At 51.9% G+C, this 22,756-nt stretch overlaps 1 protein-coding gene across 1 annotated transcript; it reads left to right on the forward strand.

Moving 5' to 3' along the window:
• The first annotated feature begins 15,057 nt into the window (after window positions 1-15,057).
• Window positions 15,058-17,813, forward strand: HOXA3 (homeobox A3). Its single transcript, XM_022584559.2, has 2 exons — window positions 15,058-15,600; window positions 17,001-17,813. The coding sequence occupies exons 1-2, from the start codon at window positions 15,075-15,077 to the stop codon at window positions 17,804-17,806; spliced, it is 1,332 nt and encodes a 443-aa protein (XP_022440267.1). The 5' UTR covers window positions 15,058-15,074; the 3' UTR covers window positions 17,807-17,813.
• The last annotated feature ends 4,943 nt before the right edge of the window (window positions 17,814-22,756 follow it).

A 22,756-nucleotide genomic window follows, 5' to 3' on the forward strand; every position in this document is an offset into this window, starting at 1 on the left:
AGAGCCACACTGCGCATGACTCCGGAGGTAAAAGTTCTGTCAACATCTGAAATCAACCTAATCGGATAGGAGACACTTTAATGGTCACAGTTTGAATTAAGTACTTAACACTCTCCCCCATGAAGAGAGATGGCACTTTTCAGGCTCTCTTTCCTAGTTTTGCTGAAATCTACGATATACCCGGTGTTTTATTACAGCAGGAATTCAACTGTGACAGGTATAGTAGAGTACTTAATACCCAGGATGGACCTCCTGGGAAGATTACCTAGATATGTGGAGAGTGGGCCCTCCACACAGCATCTTTGACTTTATATTCACCTGTCCCAGGGTGCCCACATTCCCCCCACTTCTCAGCCTCCTCCCCATGGGATGAGTATCACCATCTCTCCTCTGTCCCCCTGCGTCCCTGAGCTTCCAATCTGTGCTGCTTTTCTCACCACTGCCTTTTCTACAGCCCTTTCAACATAGAAACATATCCACGGCTCTTTGGAATGGAAAGAAAGAAAAACCCCCAAAGAATCACTGTAGCAAACAGAAACCTGGGACTTCCTGTGTGAATGCGTTGGTTCTGTGCAGGCAATAGGCTGTTCTTTGTACTCTCTTGGTCTCTGCATCCCTAGCTGCGGGCTGGTATTGAAGAACACAGGCTCACCTTTCCCAACAGCTGCTCCTGTTGCCCCTTGTCTATATTTTACACTGGCCCAAGAATAACTGCTTCCTCTCTCAAAGAGTAGGGGCTGGGAAGGAGGAGGAAGAGAGTGTGTTCTAACTCCTTGATAGCATCAGGGAGGCTGCTGGCGCTGTTGTGAAACATTCTAGTCAGAAACTTCAGTCCTGGAACTCTGGCATCTCTTCTTCTCAAGGCCCCAAACTCATGGGGGCCCCTCTCCCCCACCCCTGTTTTCAGGCCAGTCCCACCCTCTCTGGGATTGATTCCTGGGGCTGAAAGAGATCCCCTGATTGAAAGGATGTCCAGGGCAAAAGAGATCTGGAGGCCGTTTTGGTTCAGTCTTCTCAGTTTACCAATGAGGAAACTGAGGCAGCTGAACGCTTCCCCTTCACGTTCTTTATGTTAATGAGTGTGTAGTTTGAACAGAGTCTTTGGTCTCACCTTGGGTAGAGGTAAGTGTACAGACATCTTTTCTCTGCAGCAGCCTGGAATGGACATATGCATCTGAGCTTACACTTGAAACAGAGGGCCACAGGTGTCCAGAAGCCAGGGAAGAAGGGTGGTTTCTTGCCTGATGAGCCACCAAAGCAGCTGGGGAAATCATGTAACCAAACTGCTTTAGCCAGTGCGCTGAGACAGGTGGGCTGACCTCTGGGCTCAGGAGGGGACCGACATCAGGGCACCTGACTGTCCACAATTCTCCTAGTCCTGGAATGACTAATTCTACTATGGCTGGCCCTGGGATTTACATGGCGGTGGCTTGCCTGGCAGCGGGCATCTGCGTTTCGGAGGCCTGGGAACTAAAAAAGTTAAACAAGGATCCTGGTTGCAGGAGATAAAGGTGTAGCGCCTGTTCGAGGGAGATATTGAAATTGTAATCTTTGTGGTCACGTGACTCATTAAATAATTAATGCGGATCGTCAGGAATGGATCGGAGTCGTCAGGGCTTCACTAGGAATGAATCTCTCAGAAGTGAGTCCCCCAACTTCCTATTTGATTTTTAAAAGCACACATACTCAGATTTGTATCCAAAGGCTTTTTAACTCCTTCAGGAGTGGTGGAGAGAGGCCGTCAGCGGCCAGGACCGGAGCTGGCGGGCCCACGCTGGGTCTTGGGGCTTTTCCTGCAGGGTTCTGCGAGTCTGTGGAGCGCGCCGCGTCCGGGCAAACGTGAGTTCGGGCTCGCGATTTCTGCGGTCACATCTTGGCTTTGGTGATGAAGTGGGACGGATGAGCAGACAGTTGGTAATGTTCTGATTCACACTGGGGAAGGCTGCAGAGATACCACAGAACGGACGCGCGGCTTTGTCCAATTTTCCCGGTGTTCATAAATCACCCGCGCCGGGCGAGCGCCAAAAACGCGGAGAGAGAGGCCGCGGTGGTGGCGGCCATTGCAGAGGGAGAGACCTGGGCAGCATCTCTTTGTGACTCATTAGTCTGAACGATTTATGGTGGAACAGCAGCCATGAATATTTGACTTGGGGATAAGGAAATAGCAACAACAATAATCACCATAATAATGACAATACTCCTAAGCGTGAGGGGGTGGGGATGTGTGTTGTGGTGGATGGTGGTGCAGCAGATCCTTCTGGGGCTAAGCTGAGTGGTAATGTGCAGGGTAGCTAAGCCCCACCTTGCTCAGGGTCAGGCCAGGATCCCCAAGGCCAGGGGGTGCTCCCTTTGGGGACATAGAGGGCAAGTTTGAACAAGAGAAAGGGCCCAGCATGGATTCTGAGTCCCAAGTGCTTGATGGACAATGGGGCCTGCAGGTCGAGGTGGTGGCAGAGGGCAGCTACCTGCTGGTGTGCGGCCACTTGTTCAGTTTGCTAGAGGGCCCTGAAGCCTGAGGGTCAGGGTACTTACCGGCTATTTGGTAGCCTCTCTTGGCACTATCAGCAGGGTTGCATGGACGCGGGACAGCCACTGGGGCTAATTTAGGCAGGCTGGAGTGTGGGGAGGCCACCCAGGCCTGGGTGAAGGGATAGTGGGGCAGGGACAGAGCTGTGGAAGCAGCCGGCCCTCAGAGTCCCAGCCCAGCAAAGAACTTCTCCAAGCCTGAACCCAACGCACAGGAGGATTCTTTGTCCCTCCTCAGAGTCTTCCCCCATCCCCCGAAAGTTGGCTGACCATTTGCTATTTAGAGAGCAAGAGAGGGTTGCAAATATCTTAAGGAATGAGGCAGCAGCGGAATTAGGGCCTGGAGCGGCTCGTGGCTGCTGTGCGTAGGGAGGCTGGGTAGGGCCCCCAGATCGGTTATTGTCTGATGCCCGCATCCTTCCCCATTTCCCCCACTTCCAGAAACCATAACTGGCCTACTCTGAGGGACTGGGCACTGTGGTGGTCCCGCCAGCCCACTGGGACCGAGAAAGGATGCCCCAGGGCTTTAATGAACCAGAAGACAAAACCTCACAAGACTGCCCCAGCCCATGGGCTGAGCTGGAATCTGATTTCGCGCCAAACAGAAATGAACACTATTAGTGAGGTTTCAGGAGAGTCGGTGATTGAATGCTCCCAGACAAGGCTTCCCTTTGTTAGCAAAAGAAAATAAAGCGTGCATTCACATCCCCAAGTTGAGGTGCGAGAGGAGCTCTCGCAGCAGAGCGGACACCAACAGAAAGCCTCTTCCACCTTCTTGTCTTCCTCCGTCTGGTCCATTTTCTTCCCGCTTCCCCTCCCCCCCGCATAAAAAGAAAAAAAAAGAGTGTGGGTGCGGAGATGGAGTATGTATTTATTTTACAAAAATAAATCATCATCTTCAGGCTATTTGTAGACCGGAACCTTTCAAGCAATGAGTGAGCCGCATGGACGAGTGCCCTGGCGACTCCTCCGTGTCCGCGTCACCCCGGGGGCCACCCTGGTGCCCGCGCTGCCTTCGTCTCGGCCTCCGGCCTTCCAACTCCCTTCCTCCGCAGCCGCTGTTCACCCTCTGCTGTTTGTTTGTCCGCAGAGCGCCCAGACACCGGAAACGGCGGTTCCCTGAGCGCCCGGAGCTGGAGACACTCTCGAGTTCAGTCTTCGACATCTTTCGAGGTAAGCGCTGCGTCAGAACTCTTCACTGCCCCGGGTTTCGCACCGGGCCTTTGGGCAGGAGTTTACTTTCCGTGGCAGCTGCAACCCCATGCCCTTTGAAAGAGGTGCTGGTCAATATTTAACTTCAGAGGAGTTTTGGGGCTGGTTCCCCTCAGCTGCACGCCCAGCCAATGCGGGGCTCTAGCGGACAAAGCTCTGCCCCAAAGCCGGCCTCGTACGGAGGGGCGGTTGCATAGACCAAAGATGTGTGTCTGTGTGTGGGGCAGGGGGCTCAGAATGGTGTGTTTGTCCCCTCCGGCATGCCCCAGACAGACCAAACCGCTACACGGAACAGCAGGGCAAAAGCAAGTAGAGGCCACTGGCGCGGCGGCCGCTGCGTGGGCTGCTCTCCTTGTGGACTGTTTGCGGCGCCTGCGGAGACTGTGAGCTCGGCAGTTGTGGCCAGTCCCAGCTCTGCGTGGAGGAAACTTGTGTCGCCGCCTTGCAGTTTCTCCTATCGTTTTGCCTTTTCTTGGCACGAAGGAAGATGCTGTATTTCAAATGTGTAGACCATCGCAGGCAGCTGGGCTTCTGGGTTTCTTTAGCCGGGCTGATCCGCTGATCCTCCTATACGAAAAGCACGAGTTTTGTATGTCTCGGCGTTTTCTTTTCCTATTTGGAACAAGGGAAAACTCTTTAAAATTCTTTTCAAGTTCTGGCTTAATTTGTTCTCTTAGTTTGGGATGCAGGGAGGTAATTACTGTGGTTTATTACCTTGTAAAAGATCCATAAATTTGGTGCCTATTTGGGGGAGGGGCTGCTGGAATAGCTTTCAAAAGCTTGGGTTGAAAGAATGGATTTGCTTTGTGCTTTCAGGAATTACTTATTTTAAAAAGTTTTCTGAGATTTTTATCTTCTATTCCCTAGGCCTCAGCCTTCCCCGAAATCTGCTCCTACAATAGATATCAGGTTGTTAATTAATCAAAACATGCTATTCAGTGTTGCTCTAAGACTGATATGGTATTCCAGATACAATTATTACTTTATCAGATAGGAAGTAAACAGAGTAATTGTAAAGCTGGTTACGTTCTCAGCTACTGTATGTCTGTTTATACCAAGTATAGATGGAGCATTTCAGGAATTTGCAACTCAGTGTGTACTTATGATTTGCATCTCTGCACACAACAGAACCACTGCATGTGTAAATAGTTGCAGAGGTCTGTGGCCATGTGTATAAAGTGATATACACATCCATATGTGTCCAGAGAACTTGGAGCTCATTTGTACTGTAGTTGCACCCACAGGAAATATCTCATGTTAAATAATGATCTATAATCTACTCTCTCTCACACTCTCTCTCTCTCTCTCTCTCACACACACACACATACACACACACACACACACACACACACACACACACACACACCCCGTGAGCAAAGAAGGCCCTACCTGACGCTGAGTAGAAAAACCACTAGAGTTAAGTAAAGGGAGAAAAATGTTAAGTGTATTTTTGACAGAGAAATCAGATTGCAGTGTTTGAATACAGATATAGCTAATCTGCCAACAGCCTTGCAAATATTGACTCAAGCTCTGTATCCTTGGTCACCTGCTCCTTCCAAGACAACTTCACGGCTATTTTGGCTCTGGTGCACGGATCCAGGGTATGTGTCCCCAGCCCTGGCCAGGTTGGGTGGGGGAGTCAGGAGAGGGGGGATTGGCAGCTGGGTTTCCCAACCTGGGCTTAGATACTTGAGCATCTCTATTCTTGTTCTCTGGAACTGAACCATAAAAGACCCACAGCCTTGCTCCAGGAAAGTGGGTTTCAGAGTGGTGAAGGAGGACTCTCAGCTGCTGGTTCCCCGGGGGCTTGCCCAGACCAAGGTCTCATAGCGAAGCTGTTTTCACCTCAGAAGTTAAATTTCCTTTGACTTGCTCAGATTTTTCCCTTCACATCCCACCCAATCACCCCATCCCACCCCAAGTCGTTAATGTTAATTGTTAAACAGCAGTTGGAGCATTAACTGGGCTGTTAATAGCGGTATAGAGGCTCCTGGCTGGAGCTGAGATGCTGCTGGGCCTTGCTGGCGTTAAGGCATTTCTCTGAAGCAGTACCAAAGACTTCTCCCATTGATTTATGGCCTCGGGAGTTTTGGTTTGCTCCAGATTGCTCTGAGAGTTCTGAAGGGGGCCCCTTCTCATCTTTGAGTCGAAGCCTGTGCAGAAACTTTGGTTGGGAGCAGGCAAGGGGTTTGCCACGCTATCTGGAGAGCTCAGGGTGAAATTGTGTGGGTGGAGGGGTAAGGGGAGCAGAGGACAGTGTATTAGTTGTCTGAGTCCTCAGGGAACTGGAGAGTGCTTTTTGAAACCAACCTTTGGTCCTGTCCTCTACCCCCAAAACGTGAGAGAAGCAGGTTTTCACTTTGGGTTCTCACTTTCTAGCTTGTGGCTTCGTTCAGAGCTGGGAAAGTTCACAAAGAGGTTCTCTCCCAGCTATCCCACAGACAGAACCTTATTGGAACACTACCTCTAGCTTAGGCCAGGGCTTACTTCCAAGGGATTCGGTCTCCTCCTCTTTTATTGCCCTTGTGATTTGGACATCCCCATGACCAGGCCCCTTTGCTGAGGGCCTTACATTCTCACCAGGCCTCTTCTGCTCCTCTGTGGGGGAGGAGAGGAGGGAAGGAATCATGCACAGCTTCCGGCAGCTGCTACAAGTGAGTCCTCACACTTAGAGAGGCCTAGCCAGCTGAAGACCTACTCTCGAGGAACAAAAGAATATGGCATGAGGATCTTACCACCTCAGAGCACTCCCCTAGTTCAGAAACTAAGACCTGAAAAGAGGAACTTTTTAGATGGCTCCTGAGAGGGTGAAGTGTTAAAGTCAGTGGATGGTGTCACCAAGCAGAAGGTAGGAGTTGGAGTGGGATGGGGAGGGGTAATGCCAGGTTCTTCCTGAGCTGAGTTGGTCCAGTTCAGTTTCTGATGGTGGACACAGAGTTGTCTTGGGGGAGGGTGGGCAGACTTGTCTGCAGAGAGGGTCCTAGATTGTCTAGTAGGTTAATTCAAGGGATGCCAGCAAAGGTTGGTTCTTTTTTTTTCCTCTCTTGCAGAGACAATTAGGTCATTTCCCCTTACATTTTTCATGTATCACTGAGCTATGCACTAATGAAATGTGTAAGTACAGATCTGGCCAGGGCGCTTGGTCCCTTCAGATTTAGCAAACCCTGACCCACCACTCTAGAGCCAAGCATCTCTCTTCTAGGGGGTTCCCGTCAAAAAAAACCAACTGGACTTGGAGGAGGTGCTTCAGCCTTTTGTCAGGTAATTATGAGCCTTTTGGGTTTCTCCAGTGGCTGTGGTGTATGGTGTGGGTGTTAGCAAACTCCATACAATGGCAGGCCATTAGGGAGTCCACTGACTAGGCCAGTCCTTATTGGGTTTTCTTCTGGAAACAGGGCTAGCGCCTTGCCTTTTGACACACTGGCCAGCGGGCCAGGGGAGACTAGAGTGCTTGGGGTTCAGTTTATGTGTGAGTGGAAGACTGTAAGGAAAGTTCCGTGGACTATAAGAATGGAGATAGAATTGCTGTTCCCTTGTGTCTGGATCATGTGTAAAGAAATATAAGTGGAGATAAGTGGCCTTGTGTGGCACGTGTTGGGGTGGGAGGAGATGCCCCCAGTGTCCTACTGCCCTAGACAGTGCTTCCCTTCCCCATTGCTGGTCAAGGTACCCCGCTTCACCTCCCCAAAAGCTAAATGTTCTGCTTGGAAACCTAGTTCCTTCAGTGATTCCCTATTTCAAATAGAAGGATTTAAGTTGACGTATGACCACGTGAGCACATAATACAGCACATTATTGTGGCATTTGGAGCAGAGACCCGGGCGGGCTTTGCCTGTGACTACGTTTTCTAGATTCTCTACAGAGCGAGAGCTTTTCCCCCCACCCCCTCGCACCCACCTCCTCCTTCTCCTGCCCCTTCTCCGGAAAGCGCTTTCCTAGCGGGTTGCGGTTTTCAGCGCTCATGGAGCAGTTCTGGGCGAGCTAGCGATGGGACTCCAGGCCACACCAGGAGGATGGAATTTATTTTAAGGTATTTCCGTTGATTGTTCATATGTAGAGTGAGTTATGGCTGTGAGAGACAAAGGTCAGGTGAGGAGACCCTTGTTCAGGGACAGGACCCTCAGCCCTTCTCTTCCTTTGTTTCTCCCTTAGAACCGAAAGCATTTGAAAGATCCCCAGTAGCGCCTCAGACTGAATTTAATTCCTTGGAAAGTATTGGGGGGGCTGTAAAGGAAGGGGCACTCGGGGGCTACTACGTGGGCCTGGTGGCCTCCGACGCTCCAGTGGCTTTGTCCACTGCATCGGGGCTTGAGTCCCAGAAGCTGAGCCCCAGGCAGAGGGAGGGTCCCAAAGCGCCGGCTCGGGCCAAGGTGGCCCACGCTGTGCTCGCTGGACACGACTGCCTGGAGGGGGTGGGGGCTGAGTGAAGGAGAAGGGGGATCGCGCCCCATTTAGCTGTGTTTGCTGGCCAGGATGGAGGGTGAGGGCTGACCTGGACAGCCAGAGCAGCTGGGAAAGGGAAATCAATGAGCGTCCAGATGCGCTGCCATTTTATTGATGATGCTTCGGGCCACTTTGTTCAGTGCTGGGTTGCAGGAAGCGCATTCCCACTTGCCAGACTGAAGGAGCTAGACCCTGAGGACTAGCCATTGTTTCCCTGAGCACCCTCTGCCCGAGTAGGGGTGGAGAAGGACAGCTCAAATCTCGGAGAGGCTTGGGGTGGGGGCAAGCGTGCTGAATGCCCAGAAGCTCTGTTATTCTAACATTCAGGAGACAGAGAAAGCAGGGAGCTGGAGCTGCGTTTGGGCTTCATAATGCACAAGGCTTGGGCGCCCCCTTGTACGCCCTCAGCCAGCTAGGAGGGCTGGAGGACTGGCTGGTGTGCCCTGGGCTGGAGGGAAGTCTGAAGGCAGAGTCTGCAGAAAGCAGAGGCAGACATCTCAACGGTTTCAGAGCCCCAGAAACGGTGCTGTAGCCAGAATGGGGGCAGAGAGTTAAACAGTGTGCTTCCAAATTACTGGGAAAGCCTGAGCTAACTGGGCTTTAGGGACCCAGCACTCCCGGAAAGGATGGAAACTCCCTGAAAAGGTGATGGAAACTTCGCTTTCCTTTGCTCTTGAAGCTCTTGGAGCAGAGAAAACAGATGCCTGCAAGGAGTTGGGAATCGTATTTGTCTCCTGACTTAAAAAAAAAATCTTATTTCGTTCTGCACTGGAAAAAAAATCAAATCAGGTTTCCCCTACTTGAGTGGGATTTACTTCCCCAGACGGAAGGGCTGCTTCAGCCCTCCCCCGCTACTGGCCCAGGCGCTAACTGTGTTTAACCGAGGCCATTTCAAGTGCTCTAAAACACCCCTTGGAAATAAAATGTAAGCTTTAATTGCTGTTCAATTACTTGTCAGCATTTCATATGATTTATGACCCAGTTCTGGTACATTTTTGACCCAGTTAAAGACTCATAAATAATATAGTTTCGCTAGAAAGAATGAGAGAGGGAATAGAAGAGGTTTGTTAAAGGCATCTTTTTATTGTCACTTCAGTGCCAGCACGCGGAATAAATATCTAGGGATGGACTCTTGAGCTGACTCTGTATAAAAGTGTGCACAGAGAGAAGGCAGTAGTGGCGTTTATAGAGAACCGGTTGGTTTTTCCTGCACGGAAAGAGCTAAAGCCACTCCATCATAGCTAAACAACAGCTATACTTCTTTAAAAAAGGCTAGTCCCCTTTTACCCTCAAAATGCCAACTTCAACCTCACAGGCAAGCTTATTTCCTCATTGATTTTCCTCCCCAATCTGGGATTTCTATGCCTCTTCTTGCCAACAGTTATTCCTCACCTTCCTGCCTGGCTGCATAGCCAGCCGTGGAGCCACCCACAGGCCCTCGCAGATAAGTTCACAAGGAGGCCCCTGTGAAGGGTAGAAAGGCACCAGCGCACCTCCGCTGTTCCAGAGATTCTTCTAGTGCTGAGAAAATGTTTTCTTCTAGTCCACATGGGCGAGGGATGGGGGGCGGGGGCGTGGGACTTAGGGGTATTGGGGCAGCCAAGGGGTCCTCTCCCCAAAGAAAACCTCAGCGGTTTTGGCAGAGCCGGGTGCATGGCTGCGGGATTTACCTAGAAAGGGCGCGGCGGCAGCGGCGGTGGAAATCGACTGGCGATATTTTTCTTTTAAAAAGCAGTAACAAACAAAAATCCGTCAGCTATTATACATTATTATTTTTAATCACCTCGCCTGCCTAGCTCCAAAAGCCAATCTGTTGGATGTCAGCAGAGAGGCCTGGACCCGGGCAGTCTGCGTGCCAGGCCGCCAGACCCTAGTCCTGAGGTCCAAGCCCTACTTCTGCCCGCCGCAGCCCGCAGCCCGCAGCCCAGAGGCCACCTAGTCGGGGGCGGGTGGAGGCCCGGCCCGAGCTCCCGCCCCGGCTTTCCCAGGGCTCCGGCGTCTTGGCGGGTCCAGTCCCCGCGTTTTGCCGGCACAGCCCTGGCGCCGGCGGAAAGGTATGCGCCCGGGGTGCCCCATCCCTCACCTCGGCGCCCTGGGCCATCCCCTCCCCCGGCAGGTTCTCACGAAGAGCTGGCCTTCCCGGCAGCTGGCTTAGCTGAGAAAGCGGCGAGTCGCGTCAGCAGTTTGGAGGAGAAAGTGCGGGTTGATTATTGACCCACGCCTTCTTTCTTCAAATGCCACATCCAACCCGGCCGGTTTGAAGAGAAAATGCCGCCCAGCGGATTTTTGCGGCGGCTCTCGCCTCCTACGCTGCCTGGCTACCCCTTTCAAGTCGCGCTGGAGCAATATGCCATAAGGAGCAAGTGTTTGCTGTTTTGTGCTCTGTTTACAGCTTTGGGGCGCCGAGTCATAAATCTTGCCCAGCCATAAATGACAAAAACCATTGGTATGCATGAGGCCACCCTGGCCCGGAGTGCTTTTTGATTTCTCCCTTTTCCCTTGGCTTTGTTTTTGCTCTAAGGTGACACTTTGGCTCCCTGACAGTTTAAACATACTACTTATATTTTTAACACCTTCCTTTGAGAAGGACCGGCCGCTGACACCTTGGAATTGCACGAAAGCTCCATTTCTCTCTTTTTGCCACACACATATCCTTGCAGAGTTCACTTCTGAATCTGGGGAGTTGAGGGAGGCGTTAAGGAGGAGAAAGACCATCCATTCTCCTTAAAGTTTTGGCAATGTTACCAGGCACATCGGGCCTTTCCTCTGCTCAGCGTCCCTATCTACCACCAATTAGGGAAGAAAATATAGGTGTACGTTCCTGCAGGGGGTCAGAACTTTATCTGTCTTTGCCTGAGAGTGAACTGCGTGTTTGAACTGTGAAATGGGCACAGAAGAGCTGGAGACCCAGGATTCTAGCACCTTTGTGTGTACCTGAGCCCAGAGTGTCCCATTTCACGGCCTGGACAACCTGCATCTCCCCCAGGCTACTTCCCTCCCAGCCGCCAGGATTTCAAGGGTTTCTACTTAAAAAATGTAACCAAAGACACCCCAGTTGGCTCTTGGGGCAGTCTCCCGAGAAAGGAGGCCCTATCCCAGCTCCCCAGAGATTGGCTTTGAGGTTCTTGGATTGGGGGTGGCAGGTGAGGTGAGGTAAACTGCCCAAAGTCTGGGGAACTCTCTTCTCTTGGTTCCGTCATCCCTTCGCCCCGCAACTGGAAACGTCCAGGGCACAGGGTAAGGTGGTTTCCTAAACGGATTCCTAAGAAAGAGAGCCCCTTTGTGAGAGCCGTTTGTCCTCATTAGCATAATTTTCCTGGACTTCAGTGACGCCTAGGAGCGGGGAGAGGGAGGGCGGTGAGGGTTGGGGGGAGGCTGCCCTCCTCCTGCCGCCGCCGAGCTCCCCCGCTCGCTCCCATCCCTCCCCTCGCCTCAGCCCCATCCCCCACGCCGGCCCACGTTCCCCCCTAGCCGCCTCGGCCTCCCCTGCCGCCCGCCCCCAGCGCCCCCCACCGCACCCCCCGACCAGACGCTGCTCCGCGTGTAATATTCATAAGAAACATACCCACGTCGGTGCCACTAGCCCAGGCAGAGCCCTGCGCCGCGCTAGCGCTTATCTCCGGGCCGCGGCTGCTGCCCTCGGGAAGGGCAGGGGGCGGGGGTGTGGGGGAGGGGAGGGAGGGTGGGTGGGTGGGTGGGGTGGGTGGGAGGGGGGGTCCGAGCCGCCCCAGTCCGCCCTGGGCGAGCCGTGCCGGAGCAGCTAGGCGGCCACGCTCTGCACCGCGGCGTCCGGGCCTCGGGGTCTCCCTCCCGCCCGCCGTCTCGGCTGATGCTGAGGGTCGGTGCCCAGCCTGCGCCGAGGGGACCCGGCCGGGCTGCGGAGCCGAGCCGGGCCGGGGGCCGGAGCCCGAGCCTGCGCTCACGGCGCTCATCAGAAGTTAAGGTAAGCGGGGCCACTACCGGCCGCTTTCGGCGCTGAATGGTGGAGTTTACGTCTCGGTGATTTATGGCTGCAGACTTAAATCTCGGTTCAAGAAGAGTTCACAAGCCGGAGCTTCCTTCCCGGCAGTGACTGATACCCTTACACTTCGAGTTCAGGCCGCTCTCCCATCCCCGCCCCCACCTCTTCCCTCTCGCTAGCCCAGCCTCAACTTTTCGGGGTTGGGGAGGAGGGGAAGCAGTGGGCGAGGGAACGCGGGAGCTCTTACCCGCTGTTCCCGCTTAAACTCGGGGTGAGGGCAGGCCGAGGAAGTGGCGGGAGTGAAAAAGGGAGCAGTGTCTGAAGGAAGGAGGTTGAATTTGGGCAGATCTTCCAGAGAGACAATAGGGCTTGCTTCCTGCAGTCAGTTGAGCCTCCTCAACTCTTTCAGTTTTTGCACCTGGGGGTTACTGTCCAGAAACGGATCTTTTCAATGGAATCTCCTCCCATCCCCAGCCCTTGCCAGGGGATGCAAAGCAAAGTTTCCTGGCTGGCAAATCTCCAACTTCTTTACTAGGTTGCAAACTTTGGGGGCTGGGGTGGGGTGGGGTGGTGGATTATGTGGGCCCCAAGGTGGTTATCTGTTGGCCTCAAACAATAGGAAGGACTTTGGTGGGTGAATTCACATTTTAAGTTTATGGAGGTTGTTGTTCGCTCTTAGAGTTTCAACGGTAGTTTTTATTATTTTATAAGACAATGCATAACTTGACGAAAAGACCGTAAGCCGCAGGCCGGTGTAGCCTGTGATAATGAATTAGCAAGTCACTTGAAATACTGCATGTTCAAAATCAACTTAATTTTGTTTTATCTAATATCTTGCTGTTCAAGTGTCTGGAGTAATTTTCTTAACCTGACATTTTATTTTACACAAGCCCAGTATCTTAAAAATTTATAATGGCAGACATTAACACTGCCAAATGTAATTGGAGTTATTTTCAGTGAAAGAACAGGAAACGGAGACATTAAATTGCTATCTGTTTTAAATTTTATTTTATCCTTTATTTACTTTTTGATCATGGTATCTGTAGCTTCCTATCTATTTCCAAAAGAGAAACAATACTCCAGGGCTCAAGATCACATACAATAACTCCGGATAAGGGCTGCTGTAATTTTTAATTGAGGTTCTGGAAAATTAATTGTGCCTGTTTTCCAGATGTTGGTCAGATTGTTGGTTTAATAATGAAATCCAAAGGAGTCCATTATTAAAAACAAAATTATAATCATCCACTGCTATATGCTTATTACATTAATTTTTTCTAGTTAACAAAGTGTCTGCTATTCCTGGAATCTTGAATAACTTCAGGACTCAAATACACATAGTTGAGGCATGAAGTGTAAGCCCTTTTCAAATTCAATTACAATGAATTTGTCATTGTAATTTTCTTAAATGGTCAGAGAGACTAACATTCTGATTGTGTGTGCGGAGCGACTATTTGAACTCACGTGAAAGTTTTCTGAGCTGAGTGAGAACCGGAGGTTGACCATGCAAAGGTGAAAACAAAAATAAAACATAGATTTCACTTATACAATATGTTTTCTAAATAAAAAGGGTTGAGAAGGCTTTCGATTGCTTTTTAGATTTCCAGGTTTGTCCTTTACTTGGTGTTTCTGAAGCAGGTAAACAGGCCAAGTAACAAATATCAACAACAACAACGGCACACAAAGATCAGGGAACTCTGGCAGGATTTTATGGCTTGTGCTTCCATCCCTCGTCCGGAGCCAAATGACCCCCATACATCACATTACATAGCAGTTTCTAAGACAGAACCTATTATCGTTAAGTTGGAAGGAGAGTTCAAGCCGTGGTCATGGAGATGACGCTGGTTTTTCAGGTTCCTGATGGGTTTTTTTTTTCTCTAATCCATCATGTTTTAACAGGTAGAATTTGATAGTTGCCCTGAATAACAGGACCTCAGAAAGTCCAAGGCAGGAGGGTCTGGAGACCTTCTGTAACAGGGGCAAAGAGGTGGGAGTGGCCTGCTGGGACCTGCCTGAGAAATAGGGAGAAGGAAGGAGTAAAGAACTGTCTAAGATTTGAGTTTAACTTCCTGGAGAGGGTGTCGTTGTTGGTCCATCCCCACCCAGAATGTTCCATCCAAAGTTTTCTCTCCCCTCCTTGACCACAAGGGTCTCATTTGGAGGAGGTGGGTCATATCCCTGCACAAGGGTAGATTAACTGTCTAACAAGCTCAGCTTCTGAAATCGACAAGGGTCCAGTAGGGCTATTGCCTGAAAAAAATTTGTGCATACCTCTCTTGGGTGCTGGAAGGTCCAAGAAGGGCCTGGACGGGAAGTCACCCTGCGTCATGGTTCTTTTGGCAAATATCCGTCCTAAAGAGAGGATTGGAGAAAAAGTTGGTGACCCAAGCTCCCCTTTGCCCCCTTGCCCCTTCCCTATGATCTCCAGAGGGGAGGAATCCAAGTTGTGGAGAGGAAGGGACACCCCAATTTTCTTCTTCCCTGGAAAAGAAGGGATCCAGAGCCTGTTCCTTTCTAGCCCATCAGGCCTTTCTTCTTTTGGATTCCAGCTCCCCAGACCCGGCTTCCGGACCTCTCACTCTCCTCCCCTCTCCCCGGAAAACACCCCAACTCCAGATGCAAGTTAAGCAAATATTTGTAGCTGCCAGTAAATTCCAGCGGCTTTTTATAGCGCGGCTCTCTGCGCCCGGGGCCAAATCGTGCTGCTAAATATTGCTGACCACTTTTTCTTTTATGGCTTTCATGTCACTTAGCTATTGAGAGTAAGATGGATTTGCGCGGAGCCCTCATGGCGCTGCGATTCTCGCCCCCCCAGGTCTGCGCTGGGCGGCCATTGGCGGCGGAGCGTCACGTGACCGCGGGGGCGTGCCAATGTGCGCCCTCACGGGTGTCAAGCCCCTGTCAGAGTGTGCGATCAAGATCGTGAAACAACGCGATGCAAAAAGCGACCTACTACGACAGCTCGGCGATCTACGGTGGCTACCCTTACCAGGCAGCCAACGGGTTCGGTTATAATGCCAGTCAGCAGCCGTACCCGGCGTCCGCAGCACTGGGCGCCGACGGCGAGTACCACAGACCCGCCTGTTCGCTCCAGTCGCCCGCAAATGCCGGGGGCCACCCCAAGGCGCACGAGCTGAGCGAGGCGTGTCTGCGCACCCTGAGCGGTCCGCCCAGCCAGCCACCGGGCCTGGGCGAGCCGCCCCTGGCCCCGCCACCGCCCCAGGGCGCGCCCCCTGCCCCACCGCAGCCGCAACCCCCGCCGCAGCCCCCTGCGCCTGCCCCTGCCGCGCCCCCGCCCCCCTCGTCAGTCTCCCCCCCTCAGAATGGCAGCAGCAACCCCACCCCCGCCAGCGCAGCCAAGAGCCCCCTACTCAACTCGCCCACCGTGGCCAAACAAATCTTCCCCTGGATGAAAGAGTCTCGGCAAAACACAAAGCAGAAAACCAGCGGCTCCAGCTCAGGTAAAGGGCCGCCTTCCGGAAGAGGGTCCACTGACCTGGCTCCCAGCCCCCCAGGCCACTTCCAGACACAACCAGCAAGGTTTAGGAGCGCTGGATTATTTCCAGAATTCACCACTCCTCCTCCCCCCAACTCTCAAAGGTTTCCAGAGGCTTTGCAACTAGGGAAGTGATTGGACTCTGCGCAGGACAGAGAGAGACCTGATGGGAGTCTTTCCGGACCTCTCTTATGAGCAAGTGGGGCCTAGTGACTTTGGAGTCCCTCCCTGTGGCGTTAGGACCTTTGGGCAGAGCAAACCTGAGCAGCACTGTCTCTTTTTAGCACAGCTCCTCATTTCTAATGAAACAGTGGCACCCACCCCACAATGAAATGTGGCAGAATAAAAGCAGGCCTCCAAGTCAGAATCAATGCTCTGCCTATAATCAGAGGCTATTTTAAATTTTTGCTCCAGTAGATGGAGTGGCTGCCTTATCTCTGGGAAGGCCCTACTCAGACTTAGTACAATGAAGGCAGCCAGGGATTTCCTGGGGGAGGGGATGCTAATGGGAACCACATGGGCCTCCTGGAACCAGATTCCAATAGAGGACAGACGCTGGGTCTTGGGCTTCCCAGCCTCTTCGTTCCCTTTGCCGCTGCCTTCTCCAGTTGCTAGTGCTCTGTTCAGAACCTGAGCATCTGGGACCATCCAGAGCCAGGATTTGGGGGGCCAGGGAGGAAAGGATGGTCAAGATTAGTGGCCAAAGCTGGGGCAGGGTGCTTGATGACATGGAGAACCCTAATTAATAGCATCCAGCATCAGGGGGCTGGGCCTCACCACCAGAAATGTAATCTCTTTTCAATGGGATCTCTTCTTTCTGGCAGAGAAGGCCTTCCAGATTGGAGCTTCCACTCCACTCGTTTATACTGGACAGATCAAATAAGTGGCCAGTTGAGGCAACTGTCCAATCCTTCAGTCAGTTAGTGATGGAGGGAAAGTTTTATTGAGTGTATATTAGGTGCCCCACATTCCAGTTACTGTGAAGGGAATGAACATGGTGACACCTGCCCACACGGAGTTTGTAGTCTGATAGGGCTGAAGGATCAGTAAATGAGTCAGAAAGTGAATAGCTCCGGAAGGGAAATACAGACCAGGAAGGCAAACAGGGGGTTCTGCTTTTCTGTTCCTTCCACACACCCCCTTGGAGAGGCCTATGATTTGCAGCTTTACTCAATGACGGGCTACAGGCGCTGTTTCCCCACCAGGACAGAGGACAATACGTAGTTACTTCTTCCCCTTTCTGGGCCCTGACAAACGGAGGGATCTTTGGGGCCTGGAGGAAGGAGGGGCCTGGCTGGGTAAGGGGCTGGGCGGGGCTGCAGGCAGCCCCTGATGCCACTCTTCCTCTCTCCTCTGATCTCGCAGGGGAGAGCTGCGCAGGTGACAAGAGCCCACCTGGGCAGGCGTCGTCCAAGAGGGCGCGCACGGCCTACACGAGCGCTCAGCTGGTGGAGCTAGAGAAGGAATTTCACTTCAACCGCTACCTGTGCCGGCCGCGCCGTGTGGAGATGGCCAACCTGCTGAACCTCACCGAGCGCCAGATCAAGATCTGGTTCCAGAATCGCCGCATGAAGTACAAGAAGGATCAGAAGGGCAAGGGCATGCTGACATCATCAGGGGGCCAGTCCCCAAGTCGCAGTCCCGTGCCGCCCGGCGCTGGCGGTTATCTTAACTCTATGCATTCGCTGGTTAACAGCGTCCCGTACGAGCCCCAGTCGCCCCCGCCTTTCTCCAAGCCCCCCCAGGGCGCCTACGGGCTGCCCCCCGCCTCCTATCCAGCACCCCTGCCCAGCTGCGCGCCCCCGCCGCCCCCGCAGAAGCGCTACACCGCGACGGGGGCGGGCGCGGGGGGCACACCCAACTATGATCCGCACGCGCATGGCCTGCAGGGCAACGGCAGCTATGGGACGCCACACTTACAGGGAAGCCCTGTCTTCGTTGGGGGCAACTATGTGGAGCCCATGAGCAACTCTGGCCCCCCCCTCTTTGGCCTAACTCACCTCCCCCACGCCGCCTCGGCTGCCATGGACTACGGGGGCGCTGGGCCGCTGGGCAGTGGCCACCATCATGGGCCCGGGCCAGGGGAGCCGCACCCCACCTACACGGACCTTACCGCCCACCATCCTTCTCAGGGAAGAATTCAGGAAGCCCCCAAGCTCACCCATCTGTGATGGTGGGCTCGGGGCTGCGCGCCAGGAGAGTCCCCACCCCACCCCCGCTACCTACCTTTCTTCTTCGTTTGCTTTTTTTGTTTGTTTAAGGTTCTTCCCGCCCCTCCCTTTTCTCTCTCCTCCGCCCCCCCCCGTTTTGTTTTCTTTGGTAACACGTTTTTATAGTTTATGTGACGTAGCAATCTTGGTTGCTGGAATGGCTGTCAGTATCAGTAGCGATATTTATCACCTCCCGCCCCTCGCTCGGCCGCTGGCCCTGCACCTTTACCTTCTCTACTCTTTGATCAGAAACAGGGTATATGAACAAATTTTCTAGCCAAGTTCTTTGATGTGAATTTGTTCGTACATTATGGCTCCCGAGGGGAAGCGATTACTTTTTTTTTTTAGTTTTTAGTATTTTTTTTAATTGCACTTCTTGTAAAGAGCGAGAAAAAAATCAAAGGCGCTTTGAAACAGGGGCTCCCTGTGCAAGGATGACTAAGTGTACGTCTTTCCGTGTGTGTATGCTGGTGAACAGTCAGATTTATTTATATTTTTTTTGCAAGCATTGAATAAGTTTTAAATATTATTTATCCCCATCCGTTCGTATTTATATTAAAGAAATTCTGTACCCTGATTGTTCAGAAGGTTTCTTGGGCCTTTTGTTCAATGGTGTATTGGCGTACATAGAAAAAAATTTTATTCGAAAGGGAAATAGAATTCCTTTATAAAAACAGTAACGATGCAATAATACCAGAGAGGATCCAGCTTCTGAAAACAGTGATTTAGGTTTGTAACATCAAGCGAAACTGAAAAAAAATAATCTGTAAATGCGAAAAACGCTAGGTTTGTTTTGAGAGTTCTACATTCCTTGCTGCTCACATTCTGAGAAACAAAACAAAAAAATAAAATAAAGTTTCTATTCTGAATAATATCCGTGTTCAGAAGGGATTCTTTGGCCGAAGATAAGGGTCTGCGTGGAGTCCAGGCAGAGGCGAACTGGCGGAGCAGGCCGCGGCAGCCCTCCAGCTCCGGCTTGAGGCCTGGCCAGGCGGCTCGCCCGGGAGCGCGGCGAATCCTCGGGAAGGCAGCCGGAGCTTCTCGCGGCGGCAGTTCTGGAAACGCTGAGCTGCCTGCCCGCTGGGCTGCCCGGTTCCCAGCTGCCACCGAGGCCGGCCGCGGGCGCAGGGGCTGCGGAGTGCTGAGTGCGGGAGGAACAAAGGCAGCCCGGCTGAGGCGCGGCGCGGGGCGCACAGGTGCCCGGGCAGCCCCGCCGGGGAATAAGGTAGGGCTGTCTTCTGCTTCACCACCTTCCTCCGGTCAAAGCAGACCAGCCAACGTCTTAACCCGGGGAATCGCCGGCCGCGCGGAGGATGCCGAGCACTTTCTAGGAGCAACTGGCCTCTCCGCCGATGCTTCGCTGTCCCTTATCGCGCCCGGAGGAAAGAATCACTCCTAAAATCGCCACTGGGAGCGGGGCGGCTCGGAAGAGACTGAGGCTCACCCAGGTCTCCAGCAAAAGAAGAGCTGAACTCCAAGGAGCCTCCCCGAGTCCTTCCATGGACTGCTTGAGTCCCAGCATTGGCTTCTTCCCGGAAAATAGGATTTGGCATACTCTGGATTTATTTCCTCTCCTTCTTCCCTCCCTGCTTTCCTTTTATGGCCCCAGGGGGAGGGGGAGAGAGAAAGGAGATTGGTATCTTTCTAATAAAAATGCAGTTTTACAAGTACTTCTTTTATTTGATGCTACAGGAGCTAAACATTACATTCCTACTGCTGGATTTCAGATAGAGCTGCCGACTGACTGGCTGGCAGAGGCAGAGGCAAAGGCAGGCACAGGAAAGGGAAATATTTTCATCTTCAGATTAAAGAATTGCTCGGAGAAGAAACCGAAATCTGAAAGTGCAAACCTCAGAACTACATCCCCATCAGCAGCGCCCCTGTCAAAGCTGGAAGTGAGGAACCACCTGTGTCTGGGGATCAGGAGCATCTGATGTGAGAAATAAATCCCCCATCTCCCTGGATTGTATCTTTCAGAGGCAGAGATGGGAAATGTCGCCATTTTGTTTGCAATCCAAAATATACATAATCATGGCCTCTATCTTTCCCCTGAGAAGCTCCTGAAGATGAGCTTTAAAAACAGGCAGTGGAGCCATTTTGGGGGTACCTACTGGGCGTGAAGGAGCTGCTTTTAGAGAAACTCCTGAAGTTTAAAAAAAAAAAGAAAAGAAAAAGGCTGGGCAGATGCAAAGCACGGCAGCTGTAGAGATCTGGGTGTTTCTCTCACTGCTAGAGGTGCTTCCCCCAAATCTGTCCTGGGGCTCCTGCTATGTATTTTTTTTCTTTTTAAAGAGTTTGGGCAGTGGAAGAAGTAGATTTGCTCCCTACCATCCCCCACCCCCAACCTCCCTGCTGACATATGGCGCACCTCAGAAATGTAGAGGCTGGAAAACCAGTCTTTGTGAGGACTGGAGCTTCCACCCTTTTGGTTGTTCAGACCTGAACACAGTAGGCTGAGACAAGGGGGTCTTCTTTTAAGTAATAATTTTAGAGAAGTGTGTAAAATTACCTGGGAGAAGACGAAACAGTGGTGGAGGCGGGGGGGGGGGGAGAGAGAGAGAGAAACCTACCCATCCAGAGATGAAAATCTTTCAGAGATCCCACTGTTTGAATCCGTTTCTAAAATCTCTAAAATCTACTCTTTAGCTGAGGGAGAACTGGTTTGGAGAAGTCCTTCTTCCCTCAGGGCAGAGATTTTAGAAAGGAGATTCCAATATGATTTCCCATATCTTGGCAGTCAAGACATTCATTTTGACTATCAAAGAAAAAATATCAATCTCAACCCCAGTTTCCTAGGTATTAAAAAGAAATCCTTATTAAAATATCTCCTGAGTTAAAGTAATAGGTTTTGGGAAGATTTCAGTGTTGAATGGTCCAAAAAAAGGGTTTTCTTCCAGATGGTATTTGAATTAAGGCCGCTGAGGCCAGCAGAAAGCTCTCACCCACGCAGCCCCTGACAAAGCCTCAACGATACGGGGGCAGCGCTGCTTCCTCTCCACGCTCCCCCTCCCCTTAACCCCTCAATATTTTCTGGTAAAAGCAAATGCCAAAAGCCACCATCCCAGAGTCCACAAAGCACCTTTCCTAAAAGCAGCCTTATAACTCTTTCTGCTGCCAAAAAAGAAAAATCTTTTAAAAGACTAGTTTTCCTTGTTTACTTGCATTTCCTGCTCTCCTCTTTGCTCGGCCACATTTGATCTTGGAAAGAGCTCGAAGCTGAAATGTGTTCTTAAGGGCCAGAAGCTGTCAAGGCTTTTGGTGAGCAAGATTGATCGCACTCAGACTTCCTTCAGAGCTTTGTTTGGAATAAAAGCAAGAAAACTGAAAAAAACCCTACATTTTCCAAAATAGCATCTCTATCTGTAAGGCAATGCTCTGGGCTAGTCAATGACGAAGTCCACTTTATATCTAATTTCCAACCCAAGCCCCCTTTGATGCCAGCCTCAGAGATGGAGTCCTATCCTTGTGGCATGGTCAGCCTTTCTTGTTTTCTACGTAGATTTTTCTCCTCCGACAATCTTTCTCTCCCTGGCCATCAGAATGATTTATTTTCCTGCCACCGATGCCTGCCGGCCAGGGGGAGTCTGATCACTTGGTCCATTTCAAAGGAAGCAAAAGCGAATCATCATCCTCAGGGTTTGGGGGAAAAGAGATACCTTCAGATTTCTCTCTCAGCCTCCTTCCCTTTTTCTGGCTTGGTGGATTTTTTCAAAGTTATTGTTTGGTATCTAAAGGTGTTATCTTTTGAACCCTCCAGCACAGTCCAAGATTCGCTCAGTCTCAAGTTGGAAAAAAGAAAGTGAAGAGAGAAACAGAACCTTTATAATTCCTCCTTGGGTCGCCCTCTGTCACCCGCGGTGCTGTTTCTCACAACAGAACCCGAGTGCAAACATCCCGGGTGGCCAAGAAGCGGGACAGTGCAGGAGACAGTTCGGGCTGCCAGGGAGCACTCACTGCATCTGAACCAAGAAGCCCCCACCAGAGCGACAAGGATGAGAAGAAGGGGAGGAAAAGAAAAAGAAAACAAGAGAGAACAAGCAAGCGCCTTCTCCTTCCGTGCTGCTAACTTCCAACAGACTTCCTGGAAATCAGAAATACTTACCGCACCCGAGCCCTACGGGTATGAAACCCAGAATGCCAGGAGCCGCACGCGCCTGCTCGGGGCGGCATTTCTTTGGCTGGCCGCCGCCCTGGCTACAGGGATTTGGACACATAGATCTGGGGTTGTTGTCTCGCTTGGCACATGCATCTATCTTTCTCGAGCCACTCCTGAGAAGTTGATGGCGCAGGAGGGTCGGGAAGCCTGGAGAGCCGCCTCCCGTTTTCCGCTTCCCGCTGGAGCCAGATGCATAGTTGTCGTGGAAAAGCCGGCTAACAATGGGCCGGGGTCCGGGGTCCGTGGGCGCGGACTCCGAGCTGGGCTTTGGGAGGGGGGCGAGGGCCTGAGGGAAGTGGGGGGAGGAGAGGTGGACAGAGGAGAGACAGGGAGGAGGAGAGGGGAGAAGAAGGAAGAAAAGAGGGAAAGACAGACAGACGGGAAGGAAAACAGAGACAGACCAGTTCTGAGATCCAGGAACTGGTTTATGGCGGAGGAGGAAAAGGGAAATAAAAGGGAGGAACCCCCCAAAAGAATCCTTCTCTCTCTTTCTGTTCCCCCCCCCCGCCCCCGCCCTTTCCTCTCTCTGTCTCATCTCCCCTCTCCCTCTGCTTCTTCCTCCTGCCTCAGCAGAACTTATGTGGTTGGGATGCTGGGCCCTCGGGTGTCAAAACTTTAAGATTAATGGATTACTTTGTTAATGACTGCAGGCGTCAGACTGAGGTGCTTAAATGATTTGTGAGGTGCGAGGCGTCTTCCCGACAGTCCCAAACAATGCGCGGAGTGTGCGGGGGAGGCAGAGGGCAGCTGCCGCC

Source organism: Delphinapterus leucas, chromosome 9 (assembly GCF_059928025.1).
Source record: "Delphinapterus leucas isolate spDelLeu-1000000601 "Yukka" chromosome 9, BTC_Dleu_Yukka2, whole genome shotgun sequence".
Classification (NCBI taxonomy): Eukaryota; Metazoa; Chordata; class Mammalia; order Artiodactyla; family Monodontidae; genus Delphinapterus; species Delphinapterus leucas.